Source organism: Bombus impatiens, unplaced genomic scaffold (genome assembly GCF_000188095.3).
Source record: "Bombus impatiens unplaced genomic scaffold, BIMP_2.2 scf_0967, whole genome shotgun sequence".
Classification (NCBI taxonomy): Eukaryota; Metazoa; Arthropoda; class Insecta; order Hymenoptera; family Apidae; genus Bombus; species Bombus impatiens.
In genome coordinates, this window is record NT_177386.1 from 68,713 (window position 1) to 86,195 (window position 17,483).

Sequence of the window (17,483 nt, forward strand, 5' to 3'; positions counted from 1 at the left end):
TTCAATAGTAATGGTATGTTCCAAGTCGAAGATTAAGATAATAAATTAAGTTTCGCATGCAATTACCTTGCACCGTAAATCGGAAATCTTCGTTAATTCTCGCTTCGCAACTTCTAAGACCTTTGATGAAAATGGGCGGCTGGTTTGTGCTTAAAAGTTGCAGACGTTCTTCTTCGTTTAATTGATTTTGTATATCTTCGATCGTTAATTCGGCTGTACTTTTTGCTTCTCCCATACAATTTCTTGCGATGCAACAATAGGATCCTGGTACGAAATCGAATATTACGAACATTAAAGGAACGATTATATGTCGATAAAAAGTCAAATATTTGAAAGACGTATTTGAACGTTTAGATTGTACGATCGATACCTAAGGAGTTGGTCCCGGTTAATTGATAAACATCTCCTGGTTTTAGTTCCTGGCCGTCTTTGAACCACCTCAGCAATGGCGTGGGGAATCCTACGACCTTGCACTCAAAGGACACCAGACCTTCTTCTGTCAGGACAGCTTTCAAGCTTTCCATGAAGCGGGGTTTCCTGTAGTTCTTTGGAACTTGACGAATAACAGATTAATCACACGATCTGACAATAAATCTCCAATGTCATTTAAATATCAATTAACGACGAATTTACCTTTGAGCAATTTAAAGATTTAAAAAGTTTCAGAAATCTTCATTTTCTTATTTTGTTACATTGGGTCGGCAACTAAGTAATTGCGGATTTTCTCATTAGGTGGTATTGACAAAATCCACAATCACTTAGTTGCCAATAATACGATTGAATTAATTGATTCTCAAAATTGTGTAATAGTGAAAATTCAAGTAGTTTTATTTGTAGTTTTAATTCTAATTAAATGTTTAGTTATAATAAGAAAATAAGCAAATTTTAACCAAATTAACTTAAATGCATCGAGTGAAGAAAGTGTTAGTTTTCCACTTACTGGACATTGCAACGTAGCAAGTAGTAAACTGTTTCATATCTTCAGCGCTCGTGGCGACGCACTTCCACTCACCCTCGTCCATAGCTTCCACAGGGCTTACCTCTATAAAGTAGCCACCAAGGCCATCTTCCATCACGTGGTATTTCTCGCTCGGTTCGATGCGTCCTTCTTTGTTGTACCACGTAATTGCTTTCGGCCATGGTGGTACTTGAACTGTTACATCGTAATAAATTGAATCTTTTCAACGATTAATCGCATCGTTTATTTAATATCGAATAAGAAAAGAAAAGGTTTACATGGATGTACGAGTATGTGTGTATTTTACGATCTTTAAAAGCTAGCAGAAAATGAAAAAATGAAATGTAATAATTTGAATATGAAATAATCGTCATAAGTGGGTAAGATTGATAGAAAAAAAACAAACAATAGAAGAAGGAATTGCGAAAGATATACCTTGGCAAGAAAGCCGGAGAGTGTCCCCAATCCTGCAACATTCGTCCTGCAGAATCTTCGTGAAAGTAGGAAGAGGACCGGACGGTGTTAAGGAATCTGCTGGCTTCAAGGAACCTTCCCTACTGCCCTTCCCAACCACATGTACCTAAAAAAATATATTTCGCCGTATATGTCCGAATGTCGTGAAAATTCTTTTCTGAAAACGGAGCCAATTAATGGGAAAAGCGTAAACTTTTAAATACAGGGTGGTTGGTAACTGATGGTACAAACGGAAAGGGGGTGATTCTACGCCAAAAAAGAAGTCGAAAATATAGAATAAAATTTTTTTTTAATTTACGCGTACCGAGCGAAAGTTCAAAGTCGATTTTCTCGAAAACAAAGCCTCAAAGGAAAAATTTTTATTTCATATTTTCGACTTCTTTTCTTGCATAGAATCACCCCCTTTCCGCTTGTACCATCAGTTACTAACCACCCTGTATAACTGTTCTAATATTAATTCCAAGTGTAAATTTAGCGTTCCTATAACATTATTTCGGCTTCAAAAACCCACAATTCTCGACAATAATATAATAATAAAAATATATGGGTATATAATATAATAGAAGAAATTGTAATATAACGTTATAATATCGTTTATGCTCGCTTACTTTTGAAGAAGAATAAGCAGTTCCCATGCAGTTTACTGCCTCGCAAGTATAAATGCCAAGGGAGGTTGGGTCATCGAGGTTGGCAGTTAAAGCGAAGACATCACCAGCCTTGATTTCTTTGTCGTCCTTGAACCATCTTAGCACCGGCGTAGGTACACCGACTACTTTACACTCCAAGGACACCGTACCTGTCTCTGTAAGAAGAGCTCGAAGCTCCTCGACGAATTCTGGCCTTTTGTACGCTTTTGGAACTGTAGATTAAAAAATGAAAACAAATCGAAAGAGAGAATTAATTATAAACAGAAAGTGCATGGTTCACTCATAGTACGCGATCGAAGTGTGCACACACGATACAGAAAGGAGTACATTCATCAAAGATCGTATTTAAAGTATAAAACGAATACGTTTAAGAGGAATTTTTGTACGGAAGAAAAGATTCCAACAAAAATTATGATATTTACCGCGTTAATAATCAACGTAAGTTTGATTTAATAAACTGAGTAAGATAAAGAAAGATCGTTTTCTTGTTCGTTATACACGGTTACTCGGAATATTCTTTTCCTGTAGTAATTATGTAATTATTATTTATTATGCAAAAAATCTATTCAGAAGAAACTTTCTGTTAAAAAAGGAACCATTATCTTAAATTAACAAATTATTATTAACTCTCTATTAACAATACATCGTTAACTTGAATTAAAGAAAGCTACAGGGCAAAAAGACCGCAGCTTCAAACGTATTTCTTTTTATTTGATTTAAAAATGTCGAAGAAAAAGCAATAAATATTCAAAGTTACGGCCATTCGAAGAATTTCCTAGCACCTTCGAACAAAATTCACTATTTCTCCGTCCGAATCCCAAAACGCTGACCACGTACGGCTCGTATCTATTTTTGTCTAGAAGACAGCCGCGACGAATCGGAGTTCCGGAAATTCCGGAGTCGCAGGACACACGCGTAATTTTATCGAATTCAGACTTAAACAGGAACTCGTGTTCTTACCGATTACGGTAAGACGGGAGGTGCAGGATGATCGTCCGCCTCGATTTTCCGCCATGCAGGTCCAGTGTCCTTCGTCCTCGACCGTGACAGGTGCCACATCCACGCAATAGAAATTTCCCTCGTGGACGAAAGAGAATCTTGAACCCGCGTGGACCGGCTCGGCATTTCTGTGCCAAGTGATCTGGAATTCAACAACAACGATTCGTTGAGAGATTTAAGCAGCGACAAGTCTGCTAACGCCAACAACAAATCAAACGATACGTGTTTTCGGAGAAAACGAACGACAGGAAGATTCGTTCTACTTGATACTTCGCAATCGATATTCTGTTTGATTCTTTATAATCGATACTATAGTTAATCCTCTGTAATTAGTCTCCTGCGTAATCTCCTGTAATTAATATTCTACTTAGTCGTCCGTAATCAATATTTTATTTAAGGTAGGGTATATTTTATATATGACAGGATAGGGGAGATTATAATCGATTGTATTTTATAATTTAAAATACGAAGGTTACAGAAGAAGAAGGCGATAAGTAACTTCTTTTTAATTTTTCATGGAAAAGCAAGTTTATGATTCAGTACGTTGTTGTACACGCTAGCATACTGTTTGTTTATTTAATTTTTAAGCGGAACCTATATTGTTGGTCGTTTTAATAATTGTAGAAATATTGAGTATATTAAAATATTGCTTTGGTTTCATAGGAAAACATACAAATTCAACTTAAAAGGTAATGTTAAGAAAGTTATATCCTTAGATCTAGAAGGTTGTTTTTATTCTGAAGTTTGTAGTATTCTTTAGTTATGAAATGTCATTAAAGCTAGAAAATTAACAGGAACGTCTTTGTAAATTCGGAATACTTTTGAAAAGTTTGAAAGTTTGTACTATTCTCTAGTTATGAAATGTCATTGAAACCAGAAAATTAACAGGAACGTCTTTGTAAATTCGGAATACTTTTGAAAAGTTTAAACGCGGTATTAATGGTTCTGACATATGTGTGTAGCAGATTAATGATTCCAGAGGAATAGAAATTTCTGATAGTCTTTGGCATTTTATAACAGCCCTAACTGGCCGCTCGTACCGCTAATATCAGCATCAATTTATTTCATCTATCTATTCTTTTATTAACCTACATTTTTATTTTATCACGATTCTGCTCTCTAATTCTATGAAAATTCATCTGAAAGATATATGAAATCTCGAATAGTAGGAGAAAGTAAAGTCCGATTTTTCTTTCGGACCTGTTCAGGAAATGAATAGTCGATTCTTAATAGCTACAAGCCACACAAACATATAATTCGTATTCGATTTAAATAAATACATAATTCGTCGTATTCAACCTAATCAACATTTTAATAATTATTATTTATAACAAAGATAGTCTACTTCTGACACTAGCCAGCACCAAAATTCCACATTTGAAACTTATTCGTCTCGTTTTTAATCTCAAAGACCGCATCAATTATTTCAAAATTGCCCTCGCAATTTCAACGAGAAATTCCGCCGCGACCGTTTCGTGGCAGATTCTCTTCCCTCGAGCGTTACGCAACCCGGTCAGAGAGAATCGCCGCGCGAAAAACGAGCATTCGAAAGTTTACGGGCTCTCGAGGAGCAGTCAGAACGCACGCAGATTTAGCCGATCTGCGGGCATAGTTTCAGGCCATAGTATACGCGCGCGCGTAATAATAGTCGTAATACGACGCACAGGACCGCGTAACGATCTTCGTTTTCTACCTTTCGTCTCTGAATCTCGGGTCATGGACCTCGGCTGGCTCCCTTTTAGCGCGCGTTTCCCGCTTCGTCCGCTGTCGGCCATAGAAGAACCAACAGAAATCCGTGGCAATAAGTCACCGGTTCATTTCGACTCAACCCTTCCGGGTTAATCACCGAAGTTGGCACGGATTCCTCTGCCTACCAATTTTGTCTACCAATTTTGCAACGTACCAGGCTTCCTCTTTATTCGAATCTCAATTGGTCGATCGATCTTCTGATTTTTGGTATTAAACGCGTGGTAAAATTGTTTCCTTGTTTACCTCGAGATTACCGGTGCTCATTGTTGACCTGTGTTTTCTTAGTAAATTGTTTAGAACGATTAAAATACGATCGATCTCATGGACTGGACAATTTTCAACAACGCGAATGTCTTGGCTAATATTGTCAGAGAAGAATAGGTACAACACGATAATTCGTAAAAATTGAACATTATCGTGTCGTATTGCTCAGTGCGTCTGTTAGAAAATTATAGGATTGTTTTTCACTTTATTTTTCATTTTTAATTGTAGATAGATAAAGAAATCACGATGATGGTTAACTTCGCATTATCAGTTTTACTTGCATTTTTATTTACATCCTTATTAGGATAATTGGATAATTTACAGGTGGAAAAATTCACTTGTGTAATTATATTTGTTCTATTACCAAGGTTGTGAACTGATTTACAAAGAGATTAATAATATATATAACATGTAAAATTTCACCGACAGTATTAATCCAACTGGGCAAGAAGATCTAGGAACTGTCATTATTTCAATCTCAAGTAGATACTACGTAATATTAACTGTCATAATATTCGTCAATTTACTTAATTCTATATACTTTACTATTTCATCATAGTAGTTAAGAGTTGAGTGATCAGCACAATACAGCGATGTAAATGATTACCTGCGGCGTGGTCGAACTCCGGATTTCCACGAGGAATCTGGTCCTGGTGCCAACTTTAACCGCAAGATCTGTCAATCTTCGTAAGAAGACTGGTGGATCACCCTCTTCCGAAGCTTCATCGATGCTGAGGTGAATTTTCTTGGAAGATCCTTTGTCGAATCCTTGATCGACTCTCGTAGCCACCAGAGCATAGTGTCCTGTGTCGTCCTTTTGTGATTGCTTCAGAGTCAACTGGACGACGTTGCCTCTCATTTGTACTCTATATCGATCGGATGGTATCGGTACATCTCCGCGTAGCCTACAGTAAAATTCCAGTTTTGCCATTTAACGTACATAAAATAACATAATATACAGGGTGGTTGGTAACAACTGGTGGTACAAGCGAAAAGGAGGTGATTCTACGTGAAAAAAGAAGTCGAAAATATAGAATAAAAATTTTTCGTTCGAGGCCTTGTTTTCGAGAAAATCGACTTTGAACTTTCGCTCGGTACGTTATAACGGATCTCACTGTAGATCGTTATCTCGATGGAAAAATTAAAAAAAAAAAGGAAAAGAATCACCTTTCCACTTGTACCACCAGTTACCAACCACCCTGTATAATATAAATTAATATAATAGATAAATATAATAAGTAAGACATATACGGAAATTTAATTAATGTATATTAATTTGGTAGTATACTATCTTATAATAGTAACGTATATTGATTTTATTTTTTATGCAACCATTCGATAATTTTATCGGTAGTTTTGATATTTGGTTAAAAATAAATATTTATAAACTATCAGAAAATAAATGCATTTACGCATGTTATCCATAGATATACAGGGTGAACCATGTAATTGGGTTCGATTTCATTGATAAACAGGTAATATCTACGAACATAGGTCATGTCATTCCATTGTACTCTCTACGATTTATCGCTATCTTCAACGAAATTGAAACTATAGCCCGACCCAGCTGCGTGGCCCACCTTGTATACGTTCACTTGTTCAATTTTCATTTCATATGCAACGTTATAAGCTCGTTTATTCGATTTTTATTGCAATACGCTTTAATCAGAAATTTTACAAAAATCTACAATTATTCTTCTAACGGGGTTCTGTCATTTTAGAAAATTGTTCGAACGTTTGAAAACGTAGTAATACACAGGGACAAACTCAGATATAAAACAGTAGCAAAAGTTCATATTTTAATTCAGTTGGTCTTTCTTCGTTACGATACTATTCAGTCAGTGTCATTGTTCTTCTTCTCTATTTTCTACCAATCGTAAATCTTCACATGTCTTACGGTTAAATTCGATCATCTGATAACCTTTGTCTCTACTTTTCTACAATTATCCAATCATTCACAGAATCATCACAGACAGGTACGCAGATAACGCGAGTGAGTTACGACTTCTCGGTATACGTGGGCGTTCTATAAATATCTTTGGAACGAATCGCGTACATTGAAACAACAGACTGGCGGAAACGAATTCACACCCTATGCGAACATTCCAACATTCCCAGCTTCCTCGTCTTGCACAATTTCGGCATTTACGACTTGCATCAATCTCTATTTGACCATTACGTGGGATACTAATTTTGGTTGCTCGAAGAAAAATTAACGAGCCATTAGACGCTATATTATAATCACGTAGAAGGTCACAAGCTGTTAGAATTTTTATCATTTTTACTATCATGCATGACTAGTGACTTCATTTATGTAGCATGAACAAAAATAATTTGATATGATAATAAATAACGTTTGTTGTAACGTCGGAAGAGTAAATTCCAGTTTGTTCGTATTTCGTATAATTGTTGGAAGTTTGTGCGCGTAAATTTTTATGAAAATGGATAAACATTTTATAGCAAAAATTGGTAACTTTCATTACATTTTTTGAACGAACCAATTCTTTAAAATATTATTTACGCAGCCTAAATTTTTACGTTCGAATCATTTCTCTAAATCTGACAATTTCTCAGATATTCCGTCAGATATGTTTCAAACCCCCAAATTTGTCGCCTGTTTTCGTCAAAACTATGGTCTGCGAATTACAAGTTTGCAATGTAACAAATTAATATTTAAGGATCGACTTTTCATATTTTTCAACGTTGGTTACGTCATCGTCAACGATTAGAAGCTTCGAGATTTACAGATTTCTCTGCTAAAGTGAACTTTGCTCGGAGTTTTCTTAAATTAAAAGTTTCGTCACTCGTGCCATTTGTCCCCTGAACTTCTGATTTAAAAGAAAACACAGATGAATCGACTGCCAGCGAGAAAGCGAAGAGGAACACTTTCTAACGAAACGAGGTCGGTTTTGCAATATCCAAATGCCAATTTGTGTGTCTTGTCAGGGCGATGGCCGAAGTCCAATCGGACCCTCGTATTCGTCTATCTTTTATTTCTTCACCGTCTGAACAAAACGATCGACTGTCATTTGCAAGCGAGCTCGATTCGTGATCACTAGTCATAGCGAAAAAATTTTTCTTTGCGCAATATGTACGCATATTGAAAAGCGCAACCCTTCGCAAGCTCGGGGCGCGTGCATAGGCGCCTCCTCGACGACGGCGCGGTCAAACGCGCGCGCTCAAGCTCGATGACGCAATATCTATTTTGCCTAACCGTGAAACAGATTACGCGTTCCGCAATATCGATCGATCTTATCGTCGTTTATGTTTCAAAAGCTGCAAGAGCTTAGCGTGAAAACAAATAGAACGGAAAACCGACGGAATTTTCACAGAAAATAGCACGAACTTTTTGGAATATTATGCGATCGGAGGACAATTCGTGAAATTGGGAAAAATTTGACGTGGTTGTTTGGTGTTTGCGTGTAAGTTTAGACCTGTAGTTTAATTGGTTTGTTAACCGAGAGTTTTAGTTAAGCGATTTATTTAAACTAGAAGTTAGAACGTTGTTTATGTAACTTTATATTCTTGTGACTACGATATTTGCATACTATGTACACTCTGTAGGTTTCTTCTACTTGCTTAAATTTCTCTCATAGACGCCAAATATGTGTGTTCCAATTGTTGCATTTGTTTTATTTTAATCTTGTAACGAGGAGTTTCTTATTCTATTGATATATTAAATAACGTAACTAGATACTACGATACATTAGAAATTTTCTAATTTTGTTGCAGAGCGTTTACGGAAACAGCTATGAATTCTCGAGAAGAAAGGTTATTTATTTATCTAGGAATGACAATTATCTAATATGTAACACATTGGTGCCAAAGAGAAGAGAAGAAACACCGAATTCTAATAAATTATTTGCAATTGTGTCAAGTAATTATAATGTAAATTCTAAGGTAACATAAAGATTCACACTAAACTAAGTAAAAGTAAAATAAAAAAACTAAGTAAAATAAAACTAAGTAAAGACTAAGTAAAATAAAAAACATAGACGTTCGAAACATTAAATATAAAGTTTAAAGTTCATATGTACTTTTAATTACGGAAACAATTTCCAGTCCATATCAATCTTCCATCAAAATAAGTCTATTCAACAAAAAAAAATTATTCTTATACTCTACTTCATTCACAAAGAAAAGTAATCTCCTAATAACTTCACACGGAAAAATAATTTTTTAATAATTCCATAAAAACCTCATCGTTGCGTGCACATCGTGACAAATAAATATATTCGAATCCTGTCAAGAGATTCGACATTAGTCGAAACAACATATCGATAAGAAGAAAAAGCAAGTGGAAAGAAAATGGAAAAGACGGAGTATCGCGTCGTGGTCAAAGCGTACCTAATTCCCTTACGTCAGTCACACGCCGTGGTTGCACCACTGATCTCTCGCGTTACGGTATTTCTAGATCGTTACGAGATATTTCAGTGATTCGAACGCTGTAACACGGCCTCCGAAAAATTCGATCGATACTCGCAGTTGCCGCGATCTCGCGACGATCGAACGACAAAGTTCTCGCCGTTGTGCATACACGCTTGATTAAAAACACGACGAAAATAGGGCAGTAGAGCAATGCCAAGAGTTTGAGGCGCTCTAGATCATTTGTTTGCCGAAAATACGTTGGAAGCGTGCAACCGATTTTTATTTAGATACCTTCAGACGATAGGAACGCAGAATTTTCCTATTAGAGCGGTCAAAATTGAAGATACCACGGGGTACTTTGTAAAAACGGTATAAAATTTCGTTAAACGTACGATGTATATACTTAGGGTGTTTATGAGTGAAAGAAGCTCGTGTATCGTGTAAATAAGCTTCGTTCGTAGCGTCTAAGACTTGCGTTATTCGCATAACCGAGCCGAAACTCAAGGTTTCTCTAATACGATTTAACATCGGATTTTCTACCCGTTTTACGTCGATGTTTAGAAGAATAGGATTTTATAGAATAGAAACTCTATTTGCCTTTAATTTTCATTGCATACTCGACGATAGTCATCTTGATATTTCTATAGTATTCAGCTCGTAATCGAATGAATTGAATGATGAGAATAATTGATTGAACTCGATGGAAGAAATTAAGCCGTAAAATATCTCGATTAGTATCTCCAGTCGCAGATAATCACAACCGATTAGGATCTTCAATTTTACGATAATTACAACCTAATTACGCTGTGTACTTTCGATTTTATGTGGCAAAGATTGTTAATGATTTTTATTGCCAAGAAATTGGAAGCAAATGTGTGACATGCGGCTATGGCGAGGAAACTTTTCGAGAATTTTTTAGAGGCATCCGTTATTAATTTCACTAAAAAAAATTAGAGTTAACAATGTTAATACGAGTCCATTTACAGAATAGAATCCAACTATCTAACCAGTAAAATTCCACGTTTTTCGATCACGTTGTCCTAGATTCTGCTAATACAAACAAACGAAACAAACGAGAAACCAAATGAACGTAAAGAATTTCGCTTTCGGTAACTAAACTACGGATCCTCGTATACTCGTTGTAAATTTTAACCAGTAAGAATGTACAAAATACACGATACACAAAATATATAAAATATCAAAGACATAGCACTCGTTGGCATATTTCCTAGACGTTATAAACCTCAATTTAGATATCACTTTTATCTTCGTAAAGAAATGAATTTGCATAAAAATCTACAGTCTGCTAACAACTCTAAATCCTACATTGTACCTCTAGTATGCTACCAATGATTGTAAAATCCTACCGGTATCCAGAACGGTTTCTAAACGATCCCGTAATGGCAGGTTTGTTGCCATTGGCGCACTTGCAGCAATCGCTCCCCATGTCACACGTTCGTTCGACGCTCTTCCTCCTTGAATCAAGATTCACCACTCGCGAAACAACAGCAGTCACCACCAATAATCACTCGCGAGTTTGTCAAACCAACCATCCCAGACGAAACGCGACAGTTGCGTGCTTCGTATACGAGAGCTAAATAAGAGACGAAAAGGTGGATGAAATCCGAATCGATGCATCGATTCTTCCGTGTCCTGCGGTTCTGTACTCGCATTGATACTTAGTCACCGATCGATTTTTATTTCATTGCCGATCGCGTCGACCTGTCACACGTTGGCATCGCCGTTGCGTTATTTATCGTTGTCGTGATATCGCTGGTGTGCACGGTGACAGGGGCGCAAAAATAAACCGACAAGCGTTGCTTCGTGTCTCACGACCCTGACACGTCTGTTCGATGACTTCACTTCGACTATCTCGATGACACCGATCGTCATTCTATCCACAGCTTCCGATAATACGCTCCAACTGGATCGCGAAACTTGCTCCTTATCACTGCTGTATTATACTTCACTCTATTCTTCTTTCAATTATATATCTTCGTTCGAAGTTAAAACTCGCCACCGCGAACCACCATGCAACGTTACAGCAGTTGTTATAACACGGTCGAAATTTGGGAATTATTATGTTAAAAAAAAAAAGGTACTCGAGGAGGGTTGTTCGAACTGTGTGGAGGGGGGTAGCGTGCGATCGTCGAGCGATCTGTCAGCTATCGATCCTGATTGTTTCTCTAGACCTCTCTGTTCTAATTAGCGGTCGATGCGTGTAAAGCTAAAACGAATCGGAAGAGAGAGAGAGAGAGAGAAAAAAAGGGGGAGTTGGAAAGAGAGGTCCGAGCTGATTTTTAGCCGCTCGTCGATCGTCGCGACGCTCCCTCGGAAGACTGATAGCGAGATGCCAGCGCCAGATCGTCCGCGCCCGATTTTCCACCTCCACATCCGCCACCTTCCGCTATAGTTCGAAGGAAGCTATAAGCAACGAGATGCGTACAGCATCCTAGAGTCGGAACCAAGGAGCAGCGCCACTTTCGTCTTTTCGCGAAAATTTTCGAGCTCGGTCGAATTTAGCCTGCATCGAGGGGTAGAAGGGGGATGGTCGAAGAGAAGAACGTCAAAGCCGTGTCGGAATTTTCGTAACTCGCTAGAGGAACGCTTCCGTCGTCGTAGTGACGTAGCGTCTGAATGGTCAGGGGACCGTCACTGGCAAACTCGTCGATGAAAGAAGAAACGATCGTTGAACGTTACCGCTACGTTTCTTTGCTATCGAAAGGAATTTCGAGTTTCGGTGGTTGCTTAGTAAAAGAAGCGCAATTTCCTTGCGATATTTCTCCCCGAAATGATTTTAGGAGACACTTGAAATTGTTTTACGAGAGACATTCTATCCTTTTGTTTTTAACTGTTTCACTTACGATATTCATTCATACTTGCGACGTGAGTTACAGTTTTGAGTCGATAGAAGTTGGGATTCGCATTCGCAATTGGGTTAGCTCGATTTCGATTCTTTAGATTAAAGATAATTAAAGATACACGTTATGTGCAGTATCTCGATGTTACGTAATCCGACGCGATGTTGTAGAAGAGGAAAGCTTAAATAGTTCGCTTGGGTCGTTAACAAATAAATCATAAAGCGAGAAGTTAAAATCACTGTTTTCTGAATGTGTTAAGTGAGTGCACGCGTTGAGAATTGCTTGCAATTATTTGTTAACTGGTTCTCTGATCGTCTTACAGAAGTATTAATAGTAATTTTAAACGTCTGATTTCCAATTCGTATTATCGAAACAATTTTGTCCTGTACCACGTATCGTACTTGTCCCTTCTATTCTTTACATAGTGTTAAGAAATTAGCCTGTATCGAGGTCAAGGTTTCGCCTGAAAATCTATTTCTGAAACCGTAGCGATGGCTTAGAGGAAAATAATTTCGATAAAAAAAGGAGCTTTCGTACAATAGATAAAATATAATACTGTACATTGTCGCCATACTAATACACGTATAGCAATATGGTACACTGCCTGATAATGGCACGTTATGTGGTAACTTTTCTTCGACAAAACGTGTCGACGCATGTATTCGAGGAGAAGGATTCGGCAAGTACAGGTGAAGTGAGTCGGATGACGAATCGTCCTGAAAAAGACAACAATTACTACCATCGATCCGTCACCCTTGTCTTATTTAAGCGGCGAGGCTAGATGAGGTCACGTCTTGCGTTCCCGAAATAAGCGTTCGATGGTTATGCACCGAATCTTTCACCTTCCTAGGCAGCTTGATATATTACTCATTACCAAAAAGACTACCTGAAATTCAGCGAAACCAAAAACATTCTCACTAAAGCTAACTGCCACTGATAAAGAACATCGATTATGCTACCATACGAAACTTTTACATCGTGTTATTCATTATGAAAATTATTGATGTTGAGTATTTGAAGATTTTGGTCCGTGTTTATTCGCAGTTACAATTTATTTTTATACCTAGTCACTCATTTAAATAACACGTTTCTATATTCTTATATTTTGAACATTTTTCATTTTCGTACTTGGTTCAAGATTATCGAATGTACTTTTGCAAGTGTTAATCATTAAATTACGTATTACTCTAGTGTAGTTTTCTTTCCCTGTCTTTCAGTTACACATAGAAAAATTGGAAGTAATTATCTGTCATCGAGTATATATTTTTCCCTTTTTTTTTTACTGAAGCTTCGCTTAGGGAAATTGGAGAAAAATTGTCCGCGATCAGCTATATATTTTATTTTCTTCTTTTTAGTTTCATTCGAAAGGATCGGAGGAAAAATTGTCTATAATCAATTTGTATTTCTTGGTTCTCGTTTTTTTTTTTCTTAGTTGAAGGTATCGGAGAAAAATAATATTTTTCTCTTTCGTTTGACATCGCTTGGAAAAATTGGGAAAAATTACGTCCGATCAATTACGTCCCTGGCATTGAAAAATTTACGCGAGAATTATATGCGAAAATTCGCGCAACGAAATTACACGAGACGTCGGTGTAATTTGGTCCTCCGCGAAAATTAAGTGCGCGACAGCTCGAAATAAACTGCGTTTGATCCTTGGCACGTTTCAAGGTTTCCACCCGAAATTAGGGCCAATAGTCGAGAATGAACGATAACGGGTAAACGACGATGCTCGATCATTATAGTACGGGACGAAACAACGCCCAGGGGTCGTGAACTTTCGAGTTGTTATCAGTTGCTTCAACCCGCGTTTCTGATTTCCCATCGCAACAGCTATTCCGTTCATTTCATTTTCACGCTATAATTATCCTTATTACATAATTTTACTATCGTAAATGTATTGAAATAAATAATAAAACGCATGGAATTGCACCAAAAATATAATTAACAAATTTTTAATGATAGTAAATAACATTATATAAATAGATATAGTTTGTATAGTAAAATTAAGGATCATATCTAGACTAAAAATTTTTATGAATTTTTAAGAAATGCACCCCTTCTAGAATTTTGAATAGAATATTGTTAGAATATTTCTTAAACCAGAAGAGGAATCGTTATTGATCTGTATCGTGATTTTTCATTCTGATATTATGCTAAAACTTTTCCTTGAAACATCGACAAACGAAACATCTGCAAAATGAGATTGTGTCGTAAAGAATTCAAGTATTGAAAGTAAAGTACTCGTTACGAGGTTTAATAGACAAAATTCAATAGAAAGAAATCTCTACCTTAAGTTCCATTTTTTTTTTTTTTTTTTTTTTTTTTTTTTTTTTTTTTCTTTCACTTTGAACGAAAAATATTCAAAGCACAGGGAAAGCAGGCACTTTGCGATAAACAAGAAAAATTGTTTCGTCCAACCGTGCAAGTGTCTGCAACCAAAACACACTGCGACTTGCTGAGCTGCTGCCTGCAAGGATGTATCCCTGTTTTTAGGGTGAGAGTCGGCTTTTCACCGGGGATTGCCAGATTTATGACGGGCTGCCCTCCGCGCCGACTTATTTTTAACCTTAATTGCATAAACGTTTGCAGTGTGATCTTAACGAACCAAAGATGTTTGGTTATTACCAAACTATCGAAATTCGTCACAAGGTTAACGAAATCTTATAATTAGAATATCTATGTTACAAAGTTCGAAGACACTGAAAGAAAATATACCAAACGTTATGGAGCACGAAATTAAACTTACAGTTCGAATCGTAGTTCGTCGAAAACGTCGGACCACCGTAATTTCGGTTCCACGACGATGTCTTCGCCGACGCGTCCTTGAACCGGAAGGACTTGGTCCGGCTCCAGCCATCGCGGCGGTCCTTTGGCTTTCGTCGTTTGATCTGTAACGAATCGTATAATGAAATTGTATAATGTACCATTACTAACGCGATTATGAAAATACTTCTTGAACGGATGACAACGTTTACTTGTGGAACGAGACGCGTTCCAATCGAAAAGCACGTGACACGATATCGTCAAAACGTTATTCCGTTAAACCGGAAAAATCGGCAGGCGAAAATCTTTTATTCGCGAACGGTACTTGGTATTTTTGCTTTCGCGTTGTATCAAAAATGGCTACTGAATCGGTAGCGTACTTTATACAGTAGGTCACGACAGAAATCTTTTATTAATATATTATTTTTATATAATAATATATTATTGTATAAAATGTCTTGAAAAATATCATGAGCAGTGTAATTAGACGTAACTATTATGACCATATTGGCTACATTTGAAACGAATACGAAGACGTATTTATTACAAATGTATGCTTCAAAGAGATACAAAATTTTAACGATTTATTGTTTGGTATATTAAAAAATCACTATGCCTAGCGACTGATTATGTGTTTAAGTACAGCAGTTACATCGCCGGACATACGTACAGAAACAGTTGATCATTTACATTTACTGGAAAACTCTAATGAGTTATAATTTATTTAGTATTTTGGATTATAATGCACGTAGAATGTACCAAGAGCGTAAATTAATTCACTGTAATTTTCCATAAAATAACACTTTGCATTTATCGTTATACAAAATTTATTGTATTCTTTCGAATCGTGAAAATATATCGCTGCGGAGAATAAAGTTATAATATTATAATTTAATCGATTGCGAAACTAAAGGCACGATAGTGTTGAAAGTTGAAATACATGAGAAAATCTACGTTGTCAGAACATTGACGTACATCGCTGTAAGGAATTTACCGCTCTGATTAAAGAAAAATAATAAATTTATATAATTTAAAGAAAAATAATAAATTTATTAAATATTAAAGAAAAATAATAAATTTATATAATAAAATAAGTGATGACACAAAAGCAGCGAAAAGCATTGAATCTGTACAAAATATCAATAAATGTCCTAATACTTTTAACCGGTGGTATAAATATAGATACCTGAGTGGAGAAAGCAACCAAGATGGAAACCGCCTAAGAAAATAAAACGAGGCTCAACATCAAATCTTTGCTATAATAAATTTATTTCTCGATATCCATCTTCGCAGGTCTCTTCGGCAACTTCCACCGCGAGAGGCAATTTCGCTCGCGTGTGTCTCCATCGAACTCGACAGGTAACAGGTAAATAAATACATTAAAAAATAAACATGGCCGCGACTGTTTCGTTCCCAACACGACATCGACAAAAATTTTCTCAAACTATTTCACGATCCGATCTCTTCCACGCTACGATTAAAATTGATTTTTACTCTTATTTTTAACGCGGATTTCGTTCTCGTAAACGCGTGTTATTACCGGTCGCTGGAGTACGCGGCACGCATAAATCCCGACTCTGCCGCCAGCCTCTGTCGGGACCACCAGTCTCGAGATTTTTATGTAACAGCGATCGCGAAACAACCTACAAACGATGTTAAACGCGTCTACGTTGCTCACGCGAGAACGAGCCTCCACCTGGCACCCAGCAGAAAGATTCAACGACCAGCGATCTAAACAAATTTCGTCACTGAACGTCATCGATCGAAGAGGATTCACGTTTTTACCGAAACTTAACGAACCGAGAAGTTTATCGAAGCTTTGTTGATTCTTCCCATCCGGACGCATTTCTCCACCCTCACGATCGTCCACAACTTTAAACCTTTTCACACGTTCTTCGCGCGAATTTCACCGAATCTTCCCATCACAATCTCCATTTTTGTCCATTCACATTTCGAAAAATAGTAACGAGACGTAATTCGTATTCCTTTCTAATACCATTATATATTGGTTCTCTCGAGATCTTCAGCAACTTCAAACTTTTTCAAGCGTTCGCCACATCGAATTTTTCGTTCACCAATTTTTACGAGTTTCAACTTGTAGAAATTTGCGTTTCGAGAAATAAAATACGACTCGACCGAGACGATTTTAATCGTAAACTCTTTCCTCAATACTCTGGTATCGATTCTCGCGATCTCGGACAATCCTGAGTCTTCTCACACATTTCTTCCATGCGCGATTCATTCAATGTTTCGTCCGCGGTTCCGATCTTTACCGGATTCACCTTTCAAACGACAAACCGAGACGCAACTTCTTACATTTCGTTTCCTCTAAATACTCTACATCGATTCTCGTAACGTTCGACAACTTCGAAAGATTCTCGCGCGTTTCTCGCGCGCGAC

At 37.1% G+C, this 17,483-nt stretch overlaps 1 protein-coding gene across 1 annotated transcript in view; it reads right to left on the reverse strand.

Moving 5' to 3' along the window:
- The window catches only part of LOC100743398 (titin homolog), a 75,576-nt gene that overhangs the window by 57,381 nt on the left and 712 nt on the right, over window positions 1–17,483 (reverse strand). Inside the window, exons 2-9 of the mRNA XM_033323399.1 lie at window positions 15,067–15,208; window positions 5,699–5,996; window positions 3,040–3,220; window positions 2,041–2,291; window positions 1,394–1,538; window positions 941–1,153; window positions 371–553; window positions 67–264 (exon numbers count right to left, since the gene is read on the reverse strand). Of these exons, the coding sequence (XP_033179290.1) occupies window positions 67–264; window positions 371–553; window positions 941–1,153; window positions 1,394–1,538; window positions 2,041–2,291; window positions 3,040–3,220; window positions 5,699–5,996; window positions 15,067–15,208 (1,611 nt within the window). The remainder of the gene's footprint in view (window positions 1–66; window positions 265–370; window positions 554–940; window positions 1,154–1,393; window positions 1,539–2,040; window positions 2,292–3,039; window positions 3,221–5,698; window positions 5,997–15,066; window positions 15,209–17,483) is intronic.